General features: G+C 44.8%; 1 protein-coding gene across 2 annotated transcripts in view; it reads right to left on the bottom strand.

Moving 5' to 3' along the window:
* NCOA6 (nuclear receptor coactivator 6) overlaps window positions 1-16,349 on the bottom strand; it is a 46,158-nt gene extending 29,809 nt beyond the window's left edge. For both annotated transcript variants that reach the window (XM_014937566.1, XM_014937567.1), the window contains exons 1-7: window positions 16,244-16,349; window positions 9,390-9,541; window positions 9,005-9,279; window positions 5,214-5,369; window positions 4,505-4,627; window positions 2,936-3,064; window positions 450-1,265 (exon numbers count right to left, since the gene is read on the bottom strand). In XM_014937566.1, the coding sequence (XP_014793052.1) occupies window positions 450-1,265; window positions 2,936-3,064; window positions 4,505-4,627; window positions 5,214-5,369; window positions 9,005-9,239 (1,459 nt within the window). In that variant the 5' untranslated portion in view covers window positions 9,240-9,279; window positions 9,390-9,541; window positions 16,244-16,349. The remainder of the gene's footprint in view (window positions 1-449; window positions 1,266-2,935; window positions 3,065-4,504; window positions 4,628-5,213; window positions 5,370-9,004; window positions 9,280-9,389; window positions 9,542-16,243) is intronic.
* Window positions 16,350-17,418: the final 1,069 nt, after the last annotated feature.

The raw sequence follows: 17,418 nt of genomic DNA, 5'->3' as shown, positions 1-17,418 counted from the left end.
TGACAGAGGAAGCTGAAGAGAGAAAGAAAACATTCATTTATTCTTATTACACTCTCTCCCTTTTTCTCAAAAAATATCCCCCTCCCAAAAAGACCACCACCAAAACAAAACAAATAACCCCACACCATCTCTGAATATCCTGAACTTGCTTAAAGGCAACAGAAGTGTCAAGAGGACACATGGCAGTCATAGCCAGCAATGGCATCCAGCCATTTCTCTCTGCAGTGGCCCAGAGTCCACCCTGCAGCCATCACTGGGACACTGCAGGACAGAGACAGGCAGCAGAAACACGGTGACACTGCTGCTAATCCACCCACACCCGCTTCAAACTCACATCTAGGCCTTTATTCTGCCTTCTAAAAGATCTTTTCAAAACTGACAGCAACATTAGTTCTAGCCTATTTTATACTTCTTCTCATTTAAAAATAAAAGGTCTCAGTTCTTCTTACCTCCTAAGCCAGGGTGTAAACCTTGTGGACCTTGGTTTTGCTGCTGCATCACCATGAAGTTGGGGGGTACGTTCCCCTGCTGCACCATAGGATTACGACTGGGAGAAGTGACAGGCTGCTGGAATCCCTGGGGAAGCGTGCTGCTCTGGGGGGGCCTTGGTCCCATCTGCTGCTGCGTCTGGGGAACTGTTGGAGATGATGCAGGAGAGCCCTGCTGGAAGGAGGAGGGAGAGGAAGCAGGAGACTTGTTGGTCAGGTGGGGCTGCTGTAGTGGCGTAGGAACCCGTGAGGGCCCTCCCTGAAGGCTTTTCATTTGAGGAGCAGTAAACTGGCCAGGATTGCTCATTTGGGGAAAGTTTGAGTGAGCCTGGGAAGCTTGCTGGCTTCCGAAAGGGTATGGAGGCGGAGGATGAGTAGGAGTTTGTACTGTTGCTAGAGATGGTCTTGCTTGAAGTTGCTGCTGCATTTGTCCAGGCAGCGGGGCCTTTTTCCAGCCCTGATTTACTGTCAATGTACCCAATGCTCCCTGCGTTGGAGGAGGCTGAAGTGCTCCAGAAGGAAGCTGGTTCCAGCCAGGGGGAACTGGAACCTGTGCTGGTGAAGTAAATGAAGGTCGAATACCCTGCTGTGGCTGCTGGTGTGGCTGGGGAGGACGTGTCTGCAACTGCGTCTGCTGCTGTAGCTGCTGGAAGTTGGCTGAGTTCATCTGCCTGTTCACTGGGACTGACTGCATTGAATGGAGCTGGGGAGCTAAAGATCCGGATGGATGATTCTGCTGCTGGATATTTAGCCCAGATAAGAGTGGGTCCATTGCATCTATTAAAATAGCAAAGAAAAGTTAAAAAAAAAAAAATAACAATAGTAACCTACTGTAAACAAAACCCACCCCAAAACAAGAAAGGGTAAATTGCTTGCTTGCATTTGCAAGTGAGCTCAATGCACAAAAATTCACGCTCCAGCGTTCCAATTTCTCCAACAGACAGCACAGACAATGCTCTGTATGTTTTCAAAATGTTGGGGAACCCTAAGCAGCCAGGTTTTATAAATTTATAACCTCTACAATAAAGCACAAAAGCTCCATAGCACTTTTTACTCCAGACTAACGTAAGCCTTCTACACACTCAGGACTGTAGAACCACAGAACCTCTCCAGCTGGAAGAGATCCATAAGGATCATTGAGCCCAACTCCCCGCTCCTCACACTAAACCCTATGACTAAGAGCATCATCCAGACACCCCCTGACCTCTGACAGGGTCGGTGCTGTGACCACTTCCCTGGGGAGCAGGAACCAAGCAACCACTCAGTGAAACTTTTCCTCATGTCCAACCTGAGCTTCCCCTGAGGCAGCCTCGTTCCATTCCCTCATGTCCCATCACTGGTCACCAGAGAGAGGAGATGGGTGCCTCCCCTCCACTGCCCCCCATGAGGAAGGTGCAGGTGCCATGAGGGCACCCCCTGGCCTTCTCTTCTCCAGGCTGAACGAGCCCAGTGACCTCAGCCACTGCTCCTGGGCCATGCCCTTGAGACCCCTCACCATCCCGGTCACCCTCCTCTGGACAAACTCCAATATCTGATGTCCTCCTCCCGTGGAGGTGCCCAGAGCTGCACTGGGAGCTGGGAGCTGGAGCTGGGGCCACTCCAGTACGGTGCAGAGTGGGACGGTCACCTCTTGGTGCCTGGTGTCCCCAGGGCACGGCTGGCTCCTGCTCAACCTGCACCAGCACAGACCCCAGAGCTCTTTCTGCAGGGCTGCTCTCCAGCCTCTTCTTCCCTGGTTTGTATGTAGAACCCGCTGGTTGGTGCTATTGTCCCTACCAGTTAAAATAAGTGGCATAATGAGGAATTAAGGTAGTATCATAAACAAATATTCCCAGAATATTTAAAACCTTTATGAAAAATGCTGTCTGTAAGAAAAAATACTGCAGAGATCTAAAGTTGGCAAATACCGCCACCATTTTCTGGAGGGACAAGTAATAACCCCTTCTCTTTTTCTGTAGTCTCAAAATCCAAGTAACTTGAACTGGTAGAATTGTGAAGAATAAACCCTAAACATTCTCAAACTCCAAATCCCCAATCCTTAAACTTCTCAACTCCTGACCCCTCCTGAAAAGCACTCGAGCTCAGGCTGGTGCATTCGCTTCCTATGAGACCTCTGCCTCGTTCGACTGATCCTTCTCTTACCTTTATTTAAACATAAAACTCATTCCCAACAGCTCTGCTGCAGAATTACCACTGCCACTTCTCAGTGTATTTGAACCAAACACCCAGCAAGCTGGTGACTTCTCAGGCACCCAAATTATTTGAAAAGTTTTATCAGATTAATGGGGGCTGAGAGGCTTCCACAGAAAGCGTAACTGCCGGAAGGGGCAGGGAAGTACTCTGAGACAATTCTGGAGTATTCTAATGAGTACAGGCTGAAGCCTGCATGCTAAAGAATAAAAATTCAAGAATGTTTTCAGGTGAGGACTGTGAGTAAATTGTAGCACCTGGCTGGGAGGAAGGCCGAGGTGTTCTCGGCTGCAGCTCAGCAGTAGCAGCGCTCGCCACCATAGAGGAGGGCACATTTCCACTCTGGGACATCATGACAGCTGCAGCATTGCTCACTCTTATTAAACCTTAAAAAATAAAAATAAAAATGATCAAGTCGTGCATTTTTTTACATAGAGAAGAATTTTAGATTTTTTTTTAAAGAAAAAAATTGTTAATAAAACATTTTTTTTAGACTTTAAGAATTGTTTGTCTGAAACAACCTGAGGACACATAAATCTGAAAGCTTAGATTCCCTGGTATCAAACAACCAAGTCAAGGTCATGCTGAAGCTTGTCCTTTAGCACCAGGCCTATAGAAAGGCTGTAGAAGGAAACACTGCTATGAATTCTTTGCCTGACGCCGCTAAAGCCACTAAGTGACAAGATTGTATCAAAGTTATACATGTAACTATGGTTTTGGCAAAATCTGGCATGGGAAAGGAACTGAGGTGTTGTAGCAGAGAACAGTGACACTGTTGCCCTTTCACAGCTGCTATTTCATACAATGTTTACATTGCTGACCCCTTGGGTACACTCCCCCCGTTGACCCGCAGGCAGGACAAGAGGCTGGTGATGGTGACAGCGAAGATCAATCACGGCAGGCAATTCCCCGGTAAAACCTTTCTTTAAATGTTTAACGTTCCTTCTAAAGCACAATGATTTCCCTACTGTTTAGCAGTGAAACAGTTAAGCAGGTTTATACAGAGCGAAACGTGCTTTCCATTCCTTCTCAGCAGCAGCTGCACCTGCATCTTACTTTGACAAAAACTGTTCCTTTTTTTTTTAAATCGCTTTAAATCCTATGATACTAATTAGTTTATTTTGCCTCATGACTCAGTTTTAAAATAAACTACATAGCAGCTTTAACTCTTCTTAAAATCGGACTTTTGTAGTCAAGAATTACTCATCATGCCTATACAATGCTCTAAAATACAGAGTTCAGTAAAACTACACCTCTCCATGAAAATTAATTCTCTATGATCAGATCTCAAAAGTTTATCAGATAACAAAGAGAGACTAACAATGACAGTGTCCTGTCCTTCCCTTAATTATAATGAATTTAATATAAAATAGTCTTATTACTGTATGCTGAATGAAGGCTCATTTTCATAAAAGCAGCCAAACAGAAAACTTTGTGCTAATTTGTGCACATTTTGAAGTGAATGCACAATAGACTCATCACTTCAACAGTCTTTATGTAAAAAAAAAACAAACCCCAACAATGAAACAAAAACCACCCCAACCCATCAAAACAAAAACCCAAACCACCAAACCCTCAAAAAACCCCAAACCCATCTGCCCCACCCAAATTACTGCAATGTTTGTGGGACAAAACACAGCCAATTATTTAGTTTACATAATGTGAGATGGGGTTTGACAGTACAGAAACAGGAACATATCTTAATTAAAATGGCAATTATAATTCTGCCAACAACAGTTGCTGTAGTCAGTGAAACGTTATGATTGGCTTCAGAACAACATTTCAAAGCGTATAAAGCCAAAGGAATAAAACCCAAAGGAGTTTACCTTGCCCCCCTTGCATGGGAAAGCCCGTCTCCATCCGCACCGCGCTGCTGGCGCCCAGAGGCCCGTTGATTCGCACATCCTGGCTTCTGTTCTGAGCTAAAGCTAAATTGATAGCCCCTTCCCCTAAAAGCAAGGTACGGTTTGGGTGAACTGTGTGATACACAGCAAAGCAGAACACAGACATTTCCAAAAGGACATCTAAAAGATGTCAAGGAAGGAAGAACAAACTCTACCTATAACGCGCATTTTAAAAGGACAGTTATGCATCATCCTACCCTTATCTTCTGGATTTCAATTTTAAGAAGAACAAACACCACGACAAGCATTAAATGCTGTTGGTTTTACCCTGAGAGTGCTCTTGGAGAATTGTTCAAAATGGGTATCTTAATTGTGAAATCCATTGAAAACTTGTTTTTAAGAAAGCCCCATACAAAACACTGTGGGAAAAAGAAATTAGGGGGACATTTTGCTAACACTCAAAAAACATTTTTCAGGAGGTTTCCTGATGCTCAGAGGATTTTCAGTTATCGTTTTTATTACTGAACCTGTTCTTGGAGGAATAAAAGTCTAGAGCTACCTTTTCCCTGAAGTCATTTTCCAAGTTACTAAATTAGAAGTTTTGCAACATTAACCAAGAACACAAAATCCCTTGCTGAGCGTACTTAAATTTTAACTTAATGCCCTTGGAAGCAAATTAGGTGTGAAATACCTTCAATTTGAACTGAGAGAATTCCCAGGTCCCGAAGCTGTTGGTTATTATTCTGAGCCAAAATACGCAGCCGCTCGGCAGCTTCCCGGGGTATGTTGAAGGTCACGCGGACGCTGTTCCAAGGCTCGATCTTCTGCAGTTTCAACTTGTTGGATTCTTAAAAGAAAAAGGGCTGGAGTCAGTGCAAGGGCAGTTCTCAAACACATGTGATGAAATAACTTGGTAATAAAGCACAGCTGAAAAAATTCAAACAATTATTTGGCCTTGCAAATGATGAGTGGTTTGGGAAGGCCAGTGCCAACAGAGCCCTAGCAATCTTTCATTAATTTATTAATATTATTTAGCTCTTCTGAATAGGAATGTTCAATCCACTGCAAAAAAAGTATATTAAAGTTGTGCAAAATATTTAGCTGCACATTCTCTGAAAACCTCTTCTACATATGAGTGTTTCTACGTAGATCAGTTGTTTTAGAGGTAACAAGTGGGAATTAGCAAAAAGGTAAGGCAGTTGCAATGGATAGATTTATCTGAAACAGTACCCAACTAAATTATTGCTACAAAATGAACTTAAGGATAATTAAAAATATATTCCTAATACAGGTTTATAAACTTCCAGTTTCTAGCTTTCTGAGAGGGAAGTCCCTCTAAAAACAGTAAACATTGCCCCAAACTTAATTCAGCCACTTCTTCCACTGTAACCTCACATTTACTAAAAGTTTGGTAACTTTTTGATTCTGAAGAACATGTCATTTAAAAAGGCCAATAACTCATTTCTATTTAGGAATCTCTTGTCCTTAACTAATTCACCAAATACCTTCTGCTGCCACAGTAATGGTATTACTAAATTCATCCTCTTTCTACCTATAAACAAGCTTTTGGCTGGAACCACGACAGGAGTAGTTTTAAACCTCCTTTTGTGGAGGTTTGAACAGCCCTGTATTTACTGCTATTAATGTTCCAATATTTTACATATAAAAATTGTATTATCAGGTCCAATATTTCTAGATATGAGTACCCAAGTTTCTTGTTTTTCAAATATTGCACCTGCTAAGCCTAAGCCAATGTTATTTACTAACTCAACACTCTAAATATCCTATTTTGCTCTGAACCAGTTCAAATAACTTGTCACGTTGATAATTTTTGTATCAATCTGACACTGATTCTAAAAATTTCCTTTCTGCTTTCTCAGTTGAGGCCTGAATCATGTTACAACATGTTGACACACCAGAAGGCTGTGCCACCACACAGCGAGACCTGGACAGGCTGGAGAGCTGGGCAGAGAGGAACCTGAGGTACTTCAACAAAGGCAAATGTAGGTGCTGCACCTGGGGAGGAATAACCCCTGCACCAGGACAGGTTGGGGGTGACCTGCTGGAGAGCAGCTCTGAGGAGAAAGATCTAGGAGACCTGGCAGCCTATGTCCAGTTCCGGGCTTCCCAGTTCAAGAAGGACAGGGATTTGCTGGAAAGGGTACAGCAGAAGACCACAAAGATGATGAGGGGCCTGGAGCATCTCCCTTATGAGGAGAGGCTGAGGGACTTGGGTCTTTTTAGTCTGGAGAAGAGGCGGCTGAGGGGGGATCTGATCAAAGCTTAGAAATACTTCAAGGGAGGGTGTCAAGAGGATGGGGCCAGTCTTTTTTCAGTGGTGCCCAGGGACAGGACAAGAGGAAATGGGCACAAACTTGTGTATAAGAAGTTCCACCTAAACATGAGGAGGAACTTCTTTCCTGTGAGGGTGGCAGAGCCCTGGAACAGGCTGCCCAGAGAGGTGGTGGGGTCTCCTTCTCTGGAGACATTCAAACCCCGCCTGGACACGTTCCTGTGCAACCTGCTCTGGGTGGACCCACTCTGGCAGGACTGGATGATCTCCAGAGGTCCCTTCCAACTCCACGTGATTCTGTGATCCTGCCATTAATCCTCAGAACAGACCCAGCACACAAATGCCTCCCTGGAGCAAAGGCAACTCCCTTCTGCTACAGATGGAATTTGTTTCCATCAAAGACTGCACAACTCACCTATGGTATCAGCATGTAGCCTTTTACACCAGGAACTACCCATTAGCTTTATGTCTATTCCAACTGTTTATAAGACACAGCTTAAGACAGTGGTATTTCTTTGCAGGATTTTTATCGTATCCCAACATTTTATCTCCCCAAGGGATAACAGCAAGGACCCCACCAACTGACCCTAGACCCAACTGACTGCAACTGGACAAAAGGCAAAGAACAGAAAGGACAGAGACACTCAGTTTGGTTCTTCAGAAGTCAGAGGTCATTTTTCTGAAAAGGTATTTTACATGTTTGAAAAACCAAGCAATGCAACGGGCATTTTAAAACCTAATCTGGAAAATTAGTTTTGTTTGAACACAAGGACTGCCTGCTTGAAGAAGAAAGGTGGATCTTTCATTGCATGCTGTGATTTCAGAAGGCCAGGCAACAGAAGAGCAGCGTGCTGGGACATGACCTAGGGGTATCAGGAAAAGCTTGGTTCATACACCGCAGAAAGAGTGAGAGAGCGTGAGTGAGCCTACGGGCAATCAGGTGTCTTCACACTGCAGTTTCATGACTGAGGGGGGGTCTGATCAATGCCTATAAATACTTAAAGGGTGGGTGTCAGGAGGATGGGGCCAGTCTTTTTTCAGTGGTGCCCAGGGACAGGACAAGAGGAAATGGGTACAAACTTGAATATAAGAAGTTTCACCTAAACACGAGGAGGAACTTCTCTCTGGTGAGGGTGGCAGAGCCCTGGAACAGGCTGCCCAGGGAGGTGGTGGAGTCTCCTTCTCTGGAGACATTCAAACCCACCTGGACACGTTCCTGTGGGACCTGCTCTGGGTGACCCTGCTCTGGCAGGGGGTTGGACTGGATGAGGTCCAGAGGTCCCTTCCAACCCCATGTGATTCTGTGATGCCACGCCAGGTCAGAGCAGCACTGCTGTGGCCCTAGTCTCCAAGGCTCTTCTGGTTACATGCTCCTGCCACCACAGTTAAGGCAACCCTCCTGGTTTTAATCTGTTTCTACGGAAAACTACATTAATGGCAAGAAATGAAGCCGTTAAACCTGACCGTTCAGGTAATACCAGAGGAGGGGCACTGGTGGGGAAGCTGGTGGTGGGGAGGGAGCACAGCATTGATCCCAGCACACCGACCCTACATAAATGAGCAGCTCTGAGTAATCATCACAAACCCCTTTGCAAAGATGCTCAGACAGCGGATAGAGGTCTTTTTCCAGATCTAGTTGTTCTGGTAAAAGATGTTATTGTCCCAAAAGCCTGCTATCACTCACTACCTACAGAGCTGTCCCCAGAGCTCGGTGGGCACACAGGGGTATGTGAGAGCACTCCACGTCCTCCAGCAGAAAATAAAACAAAAACGAGGTAGGGCAGGTGAGTGCAGCAAAGGGGCAGTAACACCTCAAACCAACCCAGTTACTTGAGAGTGAACCTATTCTCAGATGAACCACAGTGATTTAAATTGGATGGTTTGGGCAGTAAAAAAGTCTCATGGTCTCATTTTCATATTGCAGAACAATGTATAATGCAGGGAAATAAAAAAAAAAACACAAATCATCAAAGGAACTGAATAGGAATAAATGAACTCAATTTTAAGCAATGAAATAACTGCAGGAATTTGTATTCTCTGTCTTTCAGAAGAACTCCCAAATTCACTAAGAATAACCCCAACAAATCTTATTATAAAACTAAGTAACTTGAAAATAATATAATACAAGCACCCTGACTATGTAAATAAATATTTAAGGACAGTTGAAAAATGCCAAGAAGGTACATTACCCATGTGTAAAAGGCCAGGCACATTCTCCAGTATGGTATCGAGTTTCTGCTCAAAGTCTCTGTCACCTATATTTCCTTTAAAAGCTACAAAGATCGTGGAATCCTCAGGAGCAGCCTCCTGTTTCAGTTCATCTTCCTCCAGTCCTGAATCAAAATCCACCTCTAAGTCCTCCATAGCTGAGGAGTACAAGGAGGCATATGTATCTTTTAAGTTAGGGAGATCATCCAAAACCATTGTTTCCAAGAACAGGAGCCTGTCAGACGTTAAAATGATGCTTGGAAAAAAAAAAAAAAAGAATTAAAATAAGTATAATAATAAGTGTGTAAAGACATACATTAACAACTGCTTTCAATGGTACATAAGGTCATTGACAGGAAAACCTACCAGGTGACCCAACGCCAGGATCCATGAGACAAACTGTGCGGCTTTGCAGACCGTGGCCATCGCAGCACCCAACTGTTCAGCCACCAGAACAGACAGAAGTGGTTTCCAGACAGAATCCCGTTCCACGTGATTCGAGAAATATTCCAGTTGGCCTAAACAACAGGCAGGTAGAAATGAAGGAAGAGGGGGGAAAAAAATAATACGAAAATCAATTATGCTCATCTTCATATTGTAGAGAGGACAAGCAAGCGCCCAGTACCACCTTTGCAGGGCCTGACTGCCAGGAAATTATAAGGCTCACAGCAATACTTTAATTATAGAAAGATGGGAACAAACATGGTATTTTCAGGGACTGCAGATGCAATAGGTGCTCCTTTGTCCAGCAAAGCAGTAGGAAAACCATACCATTTTTTCCAGGAGAAATTTAACATTTGACAAATATTTTACTCACATCCAGGGAAACCTCAGGGACACTATGTCTATTTCTAAAAGTTTGTAAAGATTTCGGTGTTTTCAGCGCTTGTGCACATTACAACCTGAAATTTGCTCCCCCTGTGCTAGCCCACAACACCCCCCATATCCCTGTTGAGCTTGGACAATAATGAATTCAGTAAATCAAGTCACCTGGCATTTTTTACGTTATAAAATGTCTAGACTGCACTAAGTTTTACTTGACATCATGAGAGTCATCTAAGCTGTTATCTGTACAGTCTATGATAAAAGTTGTCCCTACAGCTACAGTGAAAGATACAGATCACGAGTCTGATGAGTTGAGACAATACCAATGTTACGACAGACATTTTTCCAGTCCAACACCAGCCGCTCCAAACGCTACAGCACAGACTCCTCCAGGAGACCTCTGTTTACACACTCAACACTTTGCAAGTATTGCTGAAAGATTAAAATCATAGATTCATACAATTGTCTGGGCTGAAAAGGACCTTTAAGATCATCAAGTCCAACCATCAACCTCACTCTGATAAAAAACCATCACTAAACCATGTCTCTAAGCACCATGTCAACCCATCTTTTAAATCCCTCCAGGGATGGTGCCTCAACCACTGCCCTGGGCAGCCCATTCCAAGGCTTAATAACACTTTCCCATAAAAAATTGTTCCTAATCTCCAATCTGAACCTCCCCTGGTGCAACTTGAGGCCATTTCCTCTTGTCCCATTGCCTGTTCCTTGGGAGAAGAGACCGACCCCCCCTGGCTACACCCTCCTTTCAGGGAGTTGGAGAGAGCGAGAAGGTCTCCCCTCAGTCTCCTTTTCTCCAGGCTGAACACCCCCAGCTCCCTCAGCCTCTCCTCACAAGACTTGTGCTCCAGACCCCTCACCAGCTCCGTTGCCCTTCTCTGGACCCGCTCCAGAACCTCAGTATCTTTTTTTGTGGTGAAGGGCCCAAAACTGGACACAGCCTTCAAGGTGGGGCCTCCCCAGTGCCCAGTACAGGGGGACGATCACCTCCCGAGTCCTACTCACCACGCTGTTCCTGACACAGGCCAGGATGCTGGTGGCCTTCTTGGCCACCTGGGCACACTGCTGGCTCCTGTTCAGCCGACAGTCGACCAACACCTCCAGGTCCTTCTCTGCCAGGCAGCTCCAGCCACTCTGCCCCAGCCTGGAGCATCCATGGAGTTGGTGTGACCCAAGGGCAGGACCTGGCACTTGGCCTTGTTGAACCTCAGCCCATCCATCCAGCCTGTCCAGATCCTTCTGCAAAGCCTTTCTACCCTCCAGCAGATCAACACTCCCACCCAACTTGGTGTCATCTGCAAATTTACTGAGGGTGCACTCAACACCCTTGTCCAGATCATTGACAAAGATACTAAAGAGAACCAGCTCCAATACTGAGCCCTGGGGGACACCACTCACAACTGGCTGCCAACTGGATTTAACTTCATTCACCACCACTCTCTGGGCCTGGCCCTCCAACCAGTTTGCCCGTCCACCTATACCAGCAGCCAAAGCTGATGTCAAAACCTCAAAAGGGACCCGTTCCTGACCACTGGATGTCAAAGCCACATCAATTCAACAGCCAGGACTGTCAGGAGCTCGTAACTCCAAGGCAGTGGGCATTCAGCACAGCCCACCAAGAACGCTTAGCTCGGGAGGACATGCCCTGGAATCAGCCACAGGTTGGGGTTTTGGCAGAGGTTCAAGTTCCCAACACAAATTAAAACCACAACTCTGAGATTAAAGGTGAGCTGCAGACATTGGCCAAAAACCAGCCATTTTTAATGAAAGAAGATAACTATGTTAGACAAGCTTCGATTCAGCTCGACATTGTTCGCACTCTCACATAATGCCGCTGAAGGGACAATATTACAAATGAAAAAACAAGGATTCGGAAGTCACAAAATACCCACAGCTTTTGGTCAGGTCTCTACACACACACGTTTATTGGGTTTTTACAAAATAGGATCTTTTTTCTCCCTTGGAACCCTACACCATACGGGGCAGGCTAAATGGCTTTAACGAATAATCACCTATTTTACACATAGTTATCTCTTCGTACTGCAGGACCAGGCCTTCAGTCTCAAACACCACTCAAATCTCGCATTAAAACAAAGCTAATTTTGTCTCACAAGCTCTTCTGGAGTCTTGCAACAGGAAGAAAGTAAAAATATTTCACGGTCACTGATCTATTTCCATAGTGCTTTCATAAGTTACTTATTATTACCAAGGAAATTTTAAAAGATGGGGAATAAAGACAAAAATTTTAAAAATTCATTACCAGCTGAATATGGAGACAATTAAATCTTCTTTTGTTTTTTCCCCAGACTCCTTGCTGCTCAGCTCTGTGTCTAAATTTCAGGTTTGAGCACTAAGTCAAACTATTCAATTCCATGTCAGGTGCCCAGAAAATGAGACTTGACAATTAATAACCATCTGTGAAAGCTGTTTTAATTGATTTTCACCCACAATTTCTTGGAGAGGGAACTTCCTCACCAGAGCTGGCTTTACACCAGCCAGGAGAGAATTCCTTCTCCTTCTGCATCCCCACATCACTCCTCACACACACTGACTTCAGGGAGAAAGGAGCTGGGGGTCCAACACAAATTAGCTTTTGGATGACCAAGCAGAGTCATTCTGGGCAGTGGATAAGGCAAGAATCCTGTGAAATATAAGCACTGTATTTTGAAGAAAATTGCATAGAAAATTATTTATCCGAAAATCTTCAGGAAGTTTTTCAGGGAGAGAGATCTCAGCTTAATACACAGGCCTTTATGTGTTCTAAAAACACAATTACTTGAAGGGGATGGAGTGTTCCTCCTGCAGCAAGAAATATGAATATTTCTGACAATCCCTGGCACCAAAGAAACAAAAATTTCTCTAAAAGAACACAACCATTTCCAACCTTTTTTTGAATGGAAGTGGCTGAAGCATCCTTCTCCACAAAAAAGCAGAAGAGCCTCCCAGAGTGCTCAAACCATGGTTTTAAAGACTTCATCAAAATGCTGCAGCTTAGACCAGATCCCACCAACCTCACCTCAAAGTGTCAAAATCTAACAGGATTTGTTGAAATTATGGTCCTTCATGAACATTATTAAAATGCAGTTCACTACATTTGCAGGCCTTGTTTCATTTGACTCAGAAAATCAGACTGCAGGGAAAGCCTGAGTTAAGGAAAAAATTGAGCTTTAAATTTTATTTTCTGGCTAAGAATGGGTAGCTACAGCTCCCTTGGCATTTTAAATTTTTTTTTCCACATTCTGCTCCTCGGGGATCTCTGGTACATCTGTCTTCCCCCTCTCCCTCTCAAACGCAAGCAGGTCAACTACATTCCTGTATTCAGGTATAATTTATCTCAAGTATGACAGGAGGAAGTAATGATTTGAGAAATCTTCCTCTTCAGGCAGAGCACAGCACGCCATCCATCTCCAACCAAATGAATCCCAGCTGCATCCCTCCTCCTAACAAATTCTGTAATCTCCTGGTTAGAGGGTTGACTTCCATAAATCATGGGCCAGCACGTTACCCTAATTAGCGCGTATCTTCACTCAAGGCTCTTCCACATAAACACAAAAAGCCTTTAGAGGAAGCACCGACAGGTAAAACCCTGGTCATTCAACAATTCCTGCAAAGCAGCTGAACTCCTGGCCAGCTGGAGAGTAACTGATGAGCAAGATCCCTACCCGAATCCATCTGCGCAACCACAGCATAACTGGGAGTGTTCCTGCTCTCATGGCAGCACAAAACCACCTCTGAGTATCAACGCTTCCTGCCCTTGCACCCCGCCTTGTTTTAGAGTTTCCAATTTAATATTCCCCATCACACAATTGTTTCTGGAAACGGAGCAAGTCCAGAGCCCCCACATGGCAATCATCTATTCATGAATCTGCCCTGGGACGAGGTACAGCCGCATGAGGAGTATTACACCCGGCTGTTACTCCTGCAAAGCAGCTGAACTCCTGGCCAGCTGGAGAGTAACTGATGAGCAAGATCCCTACCCGAATCCATCTGCGCAACCACAGCATAACTGGGAGTGTTCCTGCTCTCATGGCAGCACAAAACCACCTCTGAGTATCAGCCCCCTTCCTGCCCTTGCACCCCGCCTTGTTTTAGAGTTTCCAATTTAATATTCCCCATCACACAATTGTTTCTGGAAACGGAGCAAGTCCAGAGCCCCCACATGGCAATCATCTATTCATGAATCTGCCCCAGGACGAGCTACAGCAGCATGAGTAGTATTACACCTGGCTGTTATAAAGTTAGTCTTATTCAGTATAGTTTAACTATTAAAAGGTTGTAACTAAAGTAAGAGAGATGGGGATGTAGCCAGATAACAGACTAATAGCAGAAATGCACCTGCAGTATCTCACAGGGGTAAGGGGTGGCAGGGGACAGCCCATGGAGGCTGGAGGGTCCTGTCTGATGGACACGGGGCACACCCCGGGCTGTGGGAGCTGCTGGGAACACTCAGCAGGTGGGTAAAACGATTGATCGCCTGAAACGTGAGTGACAGAGACCATCCAGAGGACTATTCATGTAGGACAGAGCAATGCCACTAGACCTGGGCCGATGGACGGCTGGGTCCCACCACGGGGAAGCAGAAGGCAGTTGGTCACGTCACACACTGAGCCCCAGAACAGCCCTGGCAGCGAAAGGAAACCGGCACGACAGCACTCAGCATCCCAGCACCCCGGGATGGCAACACTGGGAAAATCCTGTCCATCCCCTGGGAGAGACGGGATTAGAGCAGGATCCCCAACAGCCGGTTGTCGCTAACGGGAGCAGCTGATCTCTGGGAAGGCAGCAGGCTCCGGAGTGCCAGCGCCGCCAGATGGAAGTGCTGATCGCTGGGGGAAAAAAAAAAACCCAAAAACCAAAAAAAACAAAGGGGGAAAAAGCCCTGGTATCTTGGCATCCTCATCCCAAGATCCGCTCAACTGATCCAAACTTAAGGTTATGTCAATTTGTTTCTTAAAGAGACCTTGAAACCCCTGGTGTTGCCATCTTGCCCCACAGAAAGCGAGCCAACCAAAGACAGGCTTTGTCCAACAACTCGTCCCAGGTCTTCTGTGACACAGGCTATTGATCTCCAGGCTGTTTATACACTTCGGGCAACTCAGAATAAACACTTTCACAACTGATGTCACACCAGAACACGCACCCTTTCAAAACAAATATGACAGGAGCCCAATTAAATAAGAAGTACTCAAATCCCACTCTGCGCCTGAGAAAGTATTCCTCCAAATGACACCAAAGACTGGAAAGGGTGAGAGCAGAAGGAAGGACAGACTGATGGCAGAAGTTAGCACTGAGCAGGGTCCCCATCCTCACACTGACCGGTATTTAGAGTTGCAACAGGGAAGAGGAAGAAAAATCAGTCCAGAAATGAGACTACAATTAAATCCCTTGGGGAATCCAGAACTGAGAGTGAGAAGAAAAAGCACTTGATAGCAGTAACAACATAATTTCTGAAGAACACAGAACCCTCCTTGCTTCTGCCTTCATTGAAAAGTGCTTTTCAAGCAACTTAATGGGGAAAAAAAAAAGGAAATCAGAAAAAAAAAAGCAGGTCTTGAAAGTTTTCTTTTTTCCTTTGTTTTAGGTGCCAGTGAGAAAATATGTAAAGGTATTCATTAAGATTTCAGGATGGGGACAGAGGAGGTTCAGCATTGTCGGAACACTGTTGAGAAGATGGCTCTCTTTTAGTACATAAGGCATACACACGTGCATCCACACAGGCACACTTTTCAAGTGTACCACCCATAACAGCCAGAAACTCTCTGATAACAGCACTGTTTCTATTGCAAATTTGTTAACAGTGTATTATCCTCCTACAACTGTTTCGGCTGGTTTGTTGCCTGCATGGTCATCTTGGAGCTTACTGAATCTGGCCAATGAGTAAACCTACAGAAAACAACCATTCCACCATACAAAGATTAAAATGATGTAATCGTTTTTGGCAAAAATATACAAAAAAGACTTTTAACAAATTGTAGACAAATGTCACATCACTACACAAGGAGATTAAATAAGGCTAAGAACAGCTGTTATAATATGAAAGAATGCAAAAAAGTAAGCTTCAACATGCAGTAACATTTCCTCTGAAACCACTTAGCTAGGGGTAATTCCAGTAATTTGGAACATAAAAAGTTTGGCACTGCAGAGGGATAACCCCCCGAGCGTGTCCCAGCTGTCCCCAGGGGGAGAAGGGCTGAGAGCAGCCACAAACCTGATGGCAAACGCCTGTAACCCTCGATGGCAGCCTCAAGAGTCAGCTCTGGAGACACCCAGCCCTTCAAACACACAGACTCGAGGGGCAGAGAACTATTAGCTGGAGAGTCTGAGGGAGAATAGAGAACAAGAGCTATTCAAACGCTTCATATGCTTATTTTACCTACCCAAACAAATTCCACAACTTCAGTACCCCGTGGCGTGCAACAGGTCTTCAGGTAACCCCCGACCGGCAAACATGGTTAAACAGCAACTCCCAACAACGTAATCCTGCAAGAAAACCATCACCTTTCATCAGATAACAACGCAAAATAACAGAAATACTGAATAGAACACAGTGAATACCTTGATTTTTAATATGTAGTTTTGTACCTAATCCAACTCTCTCCTTCGTAATGAAAAAGGCGCTCACCACAATATTCAAATAGTCAATATATTAACAGCAAAACCTAGTGATCTAGAAGAATCAACCTTTCATTAGAGGCAAAAAAGTGAATACTCCCTTTGGCTGGAAATAACATTATAGGCTTCTAAAAAGGGCAAGTTTCATCTAGAATAACATATCAAGATAAACTCTTCTAATATTAAATTGATCTTCAGAAAAGAGAGACTGGCACAAGGAGGATGCACTTCAGCTCATCCTAAGCAGGCACCTTACTCGGCTCACGTGAGGCTCGTTCCAGAAACAGATTCAGATTAGATTCAACAGATTCCACACGACCACCTTGGATGGATGTTTTTACTCCAGATGGCCAACAAAGTGAGGGGAATCCAGCCCCAGAACCCATTCCTGTTCACCCGTCTCACCAACCTGCACTCATACCTCTCAGGGTAATGAAAACGCAGCAGTAAAGCTACTGGCTTCAGTGACAACAAAACACCTCCCCTCAAATCAAGATGATTTATATTAACATCCCTGTGCTGTTTTTCAAGCATATCTTCTGCTGACACAGCAGCCTGCTCAGCAGTGGGGAAGGGGACTGCCCAAAAACAAACTGGGGAAGCAGAGGAGGGAAGAAGACTCAGAAAGACAAGGCAGAAATTTGCTGTCTTCTATGCGGGTAACACACTCAAATCGCTTTAAAAGCCTTAGGATTGTTTCACAGCCTTTGCACTTCTGCCAGCCAGCAACTCGAAGGGAAGAGGATTCACATTAAATCATAGAATCATTCAGGTTGGAAAAGACCTTTGGGATCACCAAGTCCAACCATGAACCCCACTCTACAAAGTTCTCCCCTACACCATATCCCTCAACACCACATCTAAACAACTCTTAAACACCTTCAGGGATGGTGACTCAACCACCTCCCTGGGCAGCCTATTCCAGCCTCTGACCACTCTT

Source organism: Calidris pugnax, unplaced genomic scaffold, assembly GCF_001431845.1.
Source record: "Calidris pugnax isolate Ruff unplaced genomic scaffold, ASM143184v1 scaffold83, whole genome shotgun sequence".
Lineage (NCBI taxonomy): Eukaryota > Metazoa > Chordata > Aves > Charadriiformes > Scolopacidae > Calidris > Calidris pugnax.
This window is presented reverse-complemented; position numbering and strand designations above follow the sequence as displayed.